At 39.1% G+C, this 11411-nt stretch overlaps 1 protein-coding gene across 1 annotated transcript; it reads right to left on the bottom strand.

Annotated features, from left to right (window-relative positions):
- Positions 1-137: 137 nt before the first annotated feature.
- On the bottom strand, positions 138-10423 carry rin1a (Ras and Rab interactor 1a). Its single transcript, XM_052100501.1, has 11 exons — positions 10223-10423; positions 5976-6164; positions 5764-5878; positions 5487-5559; positions 5304-5395; positions 3794-4371; positions 2858-3362; positions 2460-2768; positions 2188-2319; positions 1366-1532; positions 138-1239 (listed from the first exon to the last, which is right to left on the bottom strand). Exons 2-11 carry the CDS (start codon positions 6162-6164, stop codon positions 925-927), a joined length of 2475 nt encoding a protein of 824 aa, XP_051956461.1. The 5' UTR covers positions 10223-10423; the 3' UTR covers positions 138-924.
- Positions 10424-11411: the final 988 nt, after the last annotated feature.

Genomic DNA, 11411 nt, shown 5'->3' with positions numbered 1-11411 from the left:
GTTCTCAAGAATATTAAGTTCATTGTCAATTCCTCTAAATCAATTCTTCATTGGTTCTTTTCTCAAAGTGTTCAGTCTGGACATAAAAAAACAACACCCCCTACCAAATAAAATCAAATAATTTTTCAAGGTGTTCTATTGTCATTTTATTACAAAATACCACAGCATTTAGCTTTCAAAACACTATAATGCATTTGATACAAATATTATACAAGGTAAACAATAAGATAAAATCCAGTTATTACATATTTACCATCTTTTAAATGTGAAATTTCCATAATTTTCTATTTAACCTCAGGAAGTATTTACAAATAAAACTAAACACTCTCTGAGAACTGTTGGAGTAATGAATCCATTATTAACCAAGTAGTCCCTGCTCTGAACTTTCTTTGAAAATTCTATGAAACTTAAATCATATAACCGAAGGAAATACCATATAAATCAAGCTCAATGAAGATCACACAACACCAACTGAATAGGATCTATAATTACCAATAATACACACAAAAACTAAAGTTATGTGTTAAAAGTGTCACTACTTACGGTCAAGATTAAATAAATTCAGTGGAAATGCTGTTAAAATAGTTTAAAAGATTACCCAAAAATCTAAATTCTGTCATCTTTTACTATGCATCTTAAATATATTTTTTTTTCTATGCAATGAAAGTGAATGGTGACTGAGGTTAACACCTTTTGTGTTCCATGGAAGAAAGTAAGTCATATGTGAGGGTGAGTATGATGACAGAATTTTCATATTTGGCTAAATACCTTTCATTTCTACAGCTGGTGCTGGTTTCATTAGTTCATCAACCTTCACTGAACAGTTTAACAAAGCACAACTGATTCAGTGAAAACTGCTCATGCTGTATGAAATAAAGATTTGCTGGTATCAAGTCATGGACCTACATTACAGAAAGTAAAATATTATGAAGCCTCTTCTGTGAAATCCACTGCACCCCCTCTGGTCAGCTTCGGGGAAATTTCGTCCTGATTGAACGCCTGGTAGATAAGGGGAACCCCACTTGTGCCCATGCTCTGCAGGTCCTCGATCTGGGCATTAAGTGGGAGAGGCATTAAATCCCCATCTCTTCTGCAGTACAGGCTATAATCATCAGGCCGGTCCACCCCAAACTTCACAGCACAGAACTGAGCCATAGTTTCACCATTGACCCCAGTCTTCCACAGCAGAGATTTCACCGAGCTGTTGACCCCATCTTGAAACAGTACCTTAACAAACCTCTGTGGCATAGAAACACAACAAGTGGAGCTCTTTGTCATTCATGGAAATTATGATCAACACAATTGAACAGGTGTGGATAAACTTAATTTGCTTTTCCAGAGAATTACATCCTCAATATATCTGACCTGGTGCATTTGATTGTTTTTTTGACTTTGGGGTTCGTTGCTCCGACGCCGGCTCCATTCTTTCAGAGACTCTCTTGCATGGTTTGTAAGGCCGCTGGGTGGAACACCCTCTTGCTGACTCTGGATCAGACTTAGACTGGCATAGACGCTTGTCAGATAGTAACCGCCTAAAAGAAAGTATGTTTGACAGAAGTGAGAAGGTAGCATGCACGTTCCCCCTGGTACGAGTAAAAATGGTACCAACTCGAAAGGCATTCATACATGGACCAGTTGTTGGAGCCCTTGCTCAATATTCCAAACTGGTCTCATAGAATCACTTTACTATATCTATACTTGTACGCATTGTGGCACATTCCTGGTGAAATGAAGACTAGAGGCACTTTTTTTCCCTTCCACATGTTTCACAAGTAAAATGACACATCATCAGTCATCATAAACACTTCCTTTCGAGCTGTTCCTCACACAATGCTATCTTATAACTTCCAATTTTTTTACTACAGTGCGATACATATTAATGGTACATAACCAACTACATTTCTAAGCTTGTTCAGATATAATCAAATTGCATGGTAACTCAACTATACAGCATTGCACTTGCAATACAAAGAACCGGGGTACAAGTCCTGAATACCATGCAAATCGACATGCAAGTAGAAGGTGTCATGGAAGCACCACAAAATTACGTAGTTGCTTCAGCAAACGTGTTCTTGATGTCACATTTGCTTTTTATGACACTATTGGTTAGTTTTAGGTTTAAAGTTTAGGGTAAAAGTGCAGCCTTGTAAAAGTAATTGTAGATGTCTTTATATCTGGTATCCGTACCTTCTCCTGTAAGCCAAGAGCTTTCCAAAAGCTCCATCATGTACTCCACCTCCAAACAGATCTCAGGCATATTGCACAACACCATCACATAGGAGAGAGCAGGCAAGAAGTCATCTGCTCCAAATTCTTGACCTGTTTAGATAAAGTGACTTTTGATCTATTACTGAACACCCATTTTGTACATTTATGATTGTAATCCACTTTTCATGTAAAAAAATAAATAAATCTACATCTATGAAATTAACTTGTGATGGGATCCAAAAGCTTCTTACCTGATTTGTTTTTCATGGCTTTATAAATTAGTTTGCAGATCTGCAAGAGCAGCAGCACTTTGTCTATGGGTGAATAGGCCCGTTGCATTAGAGTCAGTTTGTGCCTAATCTTTTCAATGCCCTGGGCATCAGGTATGCCCACCTGAACCCCAAAAAGCTGCTGTGGTGAAGCTCCTTTAGCTCTTTGCAGGCTGTCCATAATTCTCTGGAAGGAGCCATCTTGCTTGTGCAGATTCCGAAGTGCTGCATCAATCTGAGTCTTCAGAGGCTTCAGCACACATCGGAACATGGCCTTCTCCAGTGCTTGGTCTGCACACACAAGTATATAGTGACAGAAATTTCATTTTTGGGTCTCTTTAAATGATTCAAACAAAATACTTGGAAACATTTTTGTATACCTTTCTCATTTTCAGGAATAAGAGTCTCAATTGGAGGTTCCAGCTCACCACACTCTAGGAGGAACACCTTGGCATGATTGATGAAAAGACGCAAATCTTGAAGAAGCTGTACCGCAGAGGTCATGCACAGGGGCTTCACCTCTCTCTGTTGCCTCAGAAAATCCTGAACAAGAGCACCGAATGCCATACGGCGGTCACGAGACAGGTCCTCCACCAGCCGCGTCACACGCTTCTCCGGTGCAAAAAAGGACATGAAGGCGGCGCTCATCTTGCGCAGGGCGGAAATGGACTTCCGGGGAGGTGACTGACAAGGTATGATGGGATTGCTGGAGCCTCGTATGAGGGGAGGACGCTCAGGATTCTCCTCTGTCTCATCGAGGCTACTAAGGGAACTGTTGCTATCCAGCTCACTGAGGGACGGAACACGTCGCTGTTCCAGCACCAGTCCTTCCTCCTCATCCTCATCTCCCTCCTGTCCTACCTGCTGCAGGATTTTCGGCTGAGCCTGTGTTCATGAAGATAATATTAAAGGAATAGTTCATCCCAAATATGAAAATTCTGTCATTATTTTCTCACCCCTCATGTTCCAAACATTTTTTCTATTTTTTTTTTTCTATTCCAAACACCATTTCTTCCATGGGACACAAAAGGAGATGTTAGGGCAGATTGTTAGCCTCAGTTACCATTTACTTTCATTGTATGGAATAAAGATGCAATGAAAGTAATTCAGCCTAACATCTCATTTTGTGTTTCACGGAACAAAGGAAGTCATGCAGGTTTGGTGCGTGTACATGAGGATGAGTAAATGCTAACTGAAATTTTATTTGTGGATGAACTATCCCTTTAAGCACACAAACATTTACTGAAACCTGATTGGATGAAGAACACAATTTGTCTCTAAGAGTTCTCTTTGTTTAGAAAGTATGTATGAGATACCTTTTGAAGAGCTTTGGGCATCTGATAGCCATCTTCCTCAGCAGTGGGAGAAAGGGTAGGTTTGACCATGGCAGAGGCCCTCTTCTGCAAAGCCATACAAGGCTGCACATAGTCTGTGGCTTCTTGCACTTGATCTGTTTTCTTGATAGCTTCCTCACTGGCTTGAACTGCAAAAGGTGGGCTTGCCAGCTTAGCAGCTTTCAATCTAGCTTTGCATTTGGCTTTAGCCAGTAATGGTGGTGGAGGGGGTGAGATGACAGGTGGTGATAAAGGGCTAGAATTTTCAGTGGAAACACGGACCTTCACGCTGGATTTGAAATGATGACGTCTGTGTGTGGCGCTGCGACCAGGGTATTCTTGCAGGAAGAGAGGGTTGATAAAGCACAATTCTTTCCCTCCCCCGTAATTCAACTCGCAGGGTCTCCGTGTTTGAATTGGACGGTGCTCCTGGAATGGGGTGGGGTTTGGGTCAATAGGCTTAGAGCAGTCTTGAGGGCTTGGAGCTGGGGGCAAGAGTTTGTCGGTGACTGGAGATCCATTACGAGGACCATGGACATTAAACTGGGAACTCCAAAACTCTGTGGAATGCAGCATTGCATCAAGTTCATGATAAACATGTTTTCTGATACATATTAGCTGACGATAATTAATTTATAAATTCGAAGTTAAAATAAACGGACATCAAAATATAAAATCATGTTATTTTATCTTGAGAGAAGGACAAGATCACCGAGTGAAACGAGAGACATGAAACTAGCCCATCTATGTAGGAAATCGGTCGCATGGGACAGTGGCCACTTATATTATAGTTAATTACTACTTATGATATAGTTTAGTGTTACATTTAATATTTGAATATATTTTAACTTTTGCATTTTAAAAGTATTACAATTACAAGCTCTCAATTGATAGAGGCATTGCATTTGCGACGCAAAGGACCAAGGTACGAGTCTTCAAGAGCCTGTAAGTCAACACGAGAGTCAAACAGTGTCATAGAAACACCACAAAATGACATGCATGGCTGCTTCATCAATTGCTCTTTGTGTCACATTTGCTTTTTAGAACCCTATCGGTGGGATTTAGGTTTAAGGTTAAATTTAAACTTGAACTTAACCTAATTTGTTTTTGGTTTAAAATTACACTATTGGTAAGATTTAGGTTTAAGATTTTGGGTTAGGAGGTCAGTTTTTAGCGACACAGTGGACATTTCACCTCAGAACTGAAGCAATACATGTAAAGGCCTTTGCGTACCAAATATAAACTTTAACATGTTCAACCAAAGCAATGGATTCCTAACGAGCCACTCACACCTTTAGCGAACATCCACATCGAATTGTGTGCTGACAAAGCAAGGCTTTTTTACTGCAAATGTATTCATTTTTTTTATTTGCTGGGTGATGAAATGCCCTGACCAATAAGATATGAGGATCACATTTCGGGATTGTTGAACAGAAAATGCCTGACAAGAGTCAAAGGCTTCTTGTCAACAGATAATCCAATTTGTACCTACCCAAACCCATATGAGAGATTGACTCCAACTGTTTATGCGAAGAAGCCTTGGCTATGGCCTTGGGCAGCTCCAGAGTGAAGGGAAGGACATCCCTAAAAGACAGATACATGCACATCATGTGAAATGGAATATCAAGGAAAAGCCATGCTGTTGTTGAAGATATAACGGGCAATAAAGTCATACCGGCTAACACAGTAGAAGGCAACCAGTCTACACAAGTCTGGAAAACTGATGCCTGAGCTTTCCAATGAGAAGGCTGTTGATAAAATGGAAACAATGCTTTCGTAACCAAAATCAGATGAATATTGACTACCCTTAAAGCTGAAGTGTGAAATGTCTGTGCCAACAAATGGGATTATAAAAAGATTTACTGTTTTAAAAACAAAAAAAACTTACGTAGTATTATTACGTATTTCTACATAAAGAGTTTTATTTTGTGTTCTTTATGTCTCAAACTCACCTGAGTCCTCCTCTCGGATGACAAATTGTTTAAAGAAGGATGGCAAGCTGTCATCGGCCAGCCGCACACAAAGCATTTTGTTCTTTGATGTGCTGGACTTTCGCACCAGGAAGGTCTGTAAAGTACCAAACGTTTCTAAGAATGCTTCTATGATGTTAAAGTAACTGTCTATCTATTTTCAAATCTTATGGTAGTATGAATGTGCTGCTCACCCCAGAGGGCTCACGCCGCAGGATGTGCAAAGCCGTAGCTGAGTTAATGGAGAGCTGAAGCCACACAGGGTGTGTAAGCAGGAGCCGGTCCAGCACACTGATGCTCTTCAGAGATCCTCGCTGTAGACATGCCCGTTTTTCCCCTGCAGGCTGAGAGTCAGGATAGTCGTACACAGTGTCGCCCTGCATCTTAAGGACAACAGCGAGATTTGAAAATGTTGAGAGATTTCAAGTCAAATCCAACTGACAATGAATCTCTGTTTCTCTATTTCGTGGATGTTCACATAGACACTTGACAAAAGAAGGAAGTGACCAAGTTCTCTGTGTTACCGTAAATTATTCACGTACATATATGTGTTTCTTTCTTTTGCCTCTTTCCCATAAATTGTGGCAGTGTTTTCCAAGAATGGTTATTTTCAAGACAATCATGTGCCAAGTTATTCCTTCTGACCACTGCTGTTCAAAGGTTATGGGAAACTCCCTCGCTTACTTTGTATATCTCCTGGCCATGTGAGAAGTGTGTGTCATACGGGTAATGACAGTTAATGTGACTAATGCCACATCGCTAGTGTTTTGGTTCTGCATTCTCACAGTCCATTCAAGAAACACTGTTTTTCTTAATGACAGCACAACCCAATGTTTGTTTAGAGGGCTCAATGTGTGTTAAACCTGACGGAAGATGAAGAGGAAATTTGATTTTTTACGAGAAGTTGATCTGACTGTGAACCGGGCCTGTTCCAAAGAAAAGTCTACAAGCAGATGGATTTCATTCATACTTTCATAATATCACTTGATTACCCGAGTTTGTTTTTCACTGATCTACCTTATAAAATGAACACTCAGTCCATCTGAAAGGTTATGTGAGGCAGAACAGTGAAGGTTTTGAAGTAACTTCATTACTTGTCAGAGAGTGAGGTTGGATGGCACGCTGACTCTGTGTGGGCCAGCATGGAATAGATTTGGCAACAACAGGAGGCTGCTAAAGCAACAGAGGCCTACATATCCTACTGGGCATTACCACCCACTGACACACACGCCTCCGTTCAAAAAGATTTTAGGAAGGGCCAGATACTTCATCCAAAACTTCAAGCTCAAAACTTGGCTCCACTGAGAAAACAGACGTTAGTAGATGTGAAACATTATTTTACTTTACTGGCTTTAAAGAACATTTTACGTGTAAATCTTTATTAAGTGAGACATCAGTTTACTCAACGGGCACTATTGATAACATGGTAACAACGTAGTAAATCTTTGCATCTTTATTCTAAACACTAGAGTAAGTAATAAGAATTGTTATTATTTTATAATCAGCTATAATTATTTAACAGTTGATGGGTTTCCATCCAAAATGTTTTGCATATTTTAAGCACATTTCTAAAAATTCTACTTAAAAAAATACTAATTGTTGCGTGTTTCCATCCACTACGACTACGTAATACACATTATCATGAGGAAGCTGCCTTGTGATGGATCAAATGACCTCTCCCTGCTTTGGGGACAGTTTTATTTGCAAGATTGGAGCAAGCATCTCGTTTTATTCAATGCATCCACGAGACCAGAACAAGAGTAATATCTGAAATAATGTGGGCTGAAATAGCTGCGATGCCCACACAGTCGCCGCATATCTGGGAACACCCACTTTCAATCTGTTCTGGCAGATTGTGAGGACCCACTTTATCGACCTGGGTTTAACACTTCTGAATGACAAGCCCTTTGTTCAAAGAATTGTGTGCCAAGGTCAAACCTTTCGTGGGCTCCTCACATCAAGCTATCGCAGGCTAAACAAGAGACTCTAAATTGCAGTTCTGTTCATGTGGGTGGGACATGAACATTTTCACCTGAGGTCTCGGGAAAAAAAAATCGCCTGCCTCATTTACCAGAGTCTGAACAGGAGCCACACAAGTAGCCTACATAGATGATGAAAAGGAAGACTTTAATTATGCACAGTGAAGGAGTTTACGTTATCTCTCTTTTGTTATGCAAGCTGTTTTTATTATTATTATTATTGGTGCTTTAGCTAAATGTTTCAGGGGTTGAGACGAACTGGAGCGCTAAAGGCAATTCCAATCGAAATAAAAAAACAATTGTCACGTATAACAATAATAATCATAGTTTAACTTGATTCATTTTTACTATTTAAAGCTATATTCATCATATTCTACAGCAGGGGTTTTTAAACTGGGGCCCAGTGGTGCTAAGGGGAAATTAGGGCTGTCAAAATTAAAGTGTTAACATGAGTTATTAATTAAATAAGGCATTGATTTTAAACACATTAATGTCAAATATAACTTCTACTGGTGGTCAGTAGGGGTCGGAAGAGGGTTGGACTTCAATTTAATTTCCCTGTAGTGTTGTCGTTAGCGACTTTTGTTCTAAAAAGCACCTAGCGACTCTTTGGACAAATCTTAGCTACTTTATGTAGAAGAGTCGCCAGTACTGCCGTGCGAGCGCGAGGTCTTGCTTTCCCGCCGTAGGCACACCTCTCTCCGTGTCTACTCTGTTCAGTGAGTGGCAGACAGAGGAGCAGCACATTCAGTTCACTGCACAGCAGATGACACAGACGTGAATGAGCTGCACATGTGCAAACATAGTTGCCAATGTTACCAATCAATAATCAGCATGGTTTGCTCTGTTTTAATTTGAACAATTTAATTTGACCATTATTTGTCTTGCGTATCACTCACTGTTACACAGACGGTGGCTGCGCGCTGTGTAAGAGATATAGAAAAATAAGACAATCGCTTCTAACTTTCTCTCTGAGTGATCATTTCACATATAAATATAGCTGAAATCATAGCACAGCCGTTGTCTTTAACTGATTTTATAAAATCAGGATTTTAGCAGTGTATAACAGCAGCTTGGGAATTGCTTGAAAGTGACTACCGGTTAACATGTAGTCTTAATGGGCGGCGTTTCAATCACTAATTCGTAGGCCTACTCGTTCCGTTGTCTGACAGAACAAATATGTACATGAGAACAGCTTTATTAAAATACAGTATGAAGGCACAGAAAGTAGGAGAGACACAAATAGAAGTAGAGGGCTGACACAAGGCAGAATGCAAATACGACGTGATGACATCATGAATATGCTGTTTAACGCATGACGTTAAACACATTTTTTAGGAGGCTTTAGCTTCTTACAATGAAAGTAGTTAGCAACACTGGTTATTGCCTTAAGTTCATTTTACCTTCCTAATTGTTTACATGTGTTTCTAGTTTGTGTCATTTAGTTCTGTGTATAGCCCTGCGTTCTCCCTGTATTTTATGTTGCATTGTTGACCGTATCGAATTGAGTTTGGTGAGCCTTCGTGTTTCTTTTGTTGTTCCTCTCGCCCTGGATTATTTTCAATAAAGAAGTCTCTGCAACTGTTCTAAAAGCCTTCACTCGCCTGACTATCTTCGTGACCATTAGGTCTACCAAATTTGATTTGACTGGTCATAAATCTTTAGTTTAAATTACATTTATTATATTGACAGTAGAAAACTAATAACATATTTACTTATAATGGGGGTAATTAAGGCACTATTCTCTATAAAGCTACTTCATAATATGTAGGCCCTATCGTGAAAACGCTATTTAAATAAACTTGGACTGATTTTAAAATGTTTCACTTTATGTTCACCAATAGGCTATAGCGTACAGTGTAGGCATATCTTTCTAACCACTATGTGAAGTAAGAGAATTATCACGCTTAATATTTTGTTCCTCACACGGGATCTTCATATTTGTTTGACCTTGGTATCAGAAAGAAAAATCATAATTTCAAGCAAACACTTGTGTAATTTAAGCATAACAAATGCGACTTCATACAACACTTAAGTTGACAGGAGCTGCAATACCGACAATCGCAACTTTCACACAGTATTCGCACATTAAATTATTTAAATTATTCTAGATTTTCTAAAAGCAACACTACAATTGTAAAACCCTAACTTAATACGAATAAATCTCAGACAAGAACAATGTCAGTTGTCAAACGACATTCCCACGTGGAATATTAGGAAACAATATCATAACATCAAGGAAAAGTCTTAAAAGCTCAAGTGCATTCTTCGTTATTTAAAACTATTTATTTATTTACTATCTTGCTTAATCACAACACACTCAGCGAAGACTTACTTGATCCCAGCCCTCTCTGAAGAGAGAGATGATTTGCTGTACTGTACATGCCAATAAAACATCAAACAGACAACCAAAGACAAGAGAATATTTAAAAGGCATTTCCTAAAGAAGAACGACCACTTACCTCTGTTTATCTGTCGCTGTTATTCAAAAATTACAATAAACTACACTACTTTGCGAATTTTTCCAAAGGATCCGATCTTCCGGCTCTAAATAACATTTGGAAATGTGGAAACTCCAAGACTCTACAAGTAGGGGCAAAAGTTGCAATTATTCCTCCTTGTACACATAGGAGTCTGCATGAAACCGTGATTCACACGGTTCATGTTTCATCTTCCCACATGCGTGATTTCCAGTTGCGTTTGTCGTTGCATACCTCAGCATGCGCATGCGTTGTTGTAATACCTGGCGATGATGATAATAATAAAAATAAATTATTGTTATTATTATTTAGTTGTTGTTGTTAAGTTTTTTTTTTAAAACGTTTCTAAAGGGTTTTATTCGACAAAATTATGTTCAATTTGAATTTACTTAAATCAAGGATAATTTATTTAAAACGATTATTTTTCATAATGTGGATGTGTGTCTTGGGCCATGTTTTACTGGATCAGTGTCTGTTTACCAGCTTTCATCATGAGACCTAATATGATTTCCCACATATTCTCCTTTAAATAAATATATTACCTAAAATAAATAAATAATCAAAAATAGTAATATTTCTAATAAGTATAGTAATATTAATAATATAATAAACATTGTTATTATTAGGGCCCAAGCCTTGAAAAGGCAAGGCCCTATTGTTTTCGTTAGGATTATTATTATTATTATTATTATTATTATTATTTTTACGACTATTGGGGCACTTTTGGGGCTCTTAACGTGCTCAAAAACTCTTGAAACTTTGCACACTGGTCAGAACCCGCGGCCATTAGGGCCGGGCTGAAGCTGGTACCCTGGCGTGGCAGGGGGGCTCGACAGAGCCCCCTGAAACAGGGTCCGAAAACTTGGTCCATAAATCAAACACGCTTGCATGTAATAATATGAAACTCGGTACACATATAGATCTCATCGTTTCATATATCCTTCATACTTTTACTTTTTACCTCAGCCCAACAGGAAATCGTCTATTTAGGGTTCTTTGGAAAACACAATGGAATGTGAAATACTCCTAGAGAATTCCACCAATCGCCACGAAACTCGGTCAGCATGAAGTCAAGACATTGAGGATGAAAAATGGACAGCGGATTTTTGATATCTCGAACGGTTTGGCCGTGGCGAGGAAACGAAATGATGGCGCGAAAAGAGAAACAGGA

This window comes from Xyrauchen texanus, chromosome 31 (assembly GCF_025860055.1).
Source record: "Xyrauchen texanus isolate HMW12.3.18 chromosome 31, RBS_HiC_50CHRs, whole genome shotgun sequence".
Lineage (NCBI taxonomy): Eukaryota > Metazoa > Chordata > Actinopteri > Cypriniformes > Catostomidae > Xyrauchen > Xyrauchen texanus.
Note: the sequence above shows the minus strand (reverse complement) of the source record. Positions and strands in the feature narration are given on the sequence as shown.

Bases quoted from the DNA above. Each gene is read 5' to 3' on its own strand.
- rin1a (XM_052100501.1), bottom strand. From the start codon at position 6,164: ATGCAGGGCGACACTGTGTACGACTATCCTGACTCTCAGCCTGCAGGG. The intron at 3,363-3,793 runs GTATCTCATACA...TCATGAACACAG, and splicing joins TGCCCAAAGCTCTTCAAAAG to GCTCAGCCGAAAATCCTGCA. The intron at 1,240-1,365 runs GTCAGATATATT...TCTATGCCACAG, and splicing joins AAAACAATCAAATGCACCAG to AGGTTTGTTAAGGTACTGTT.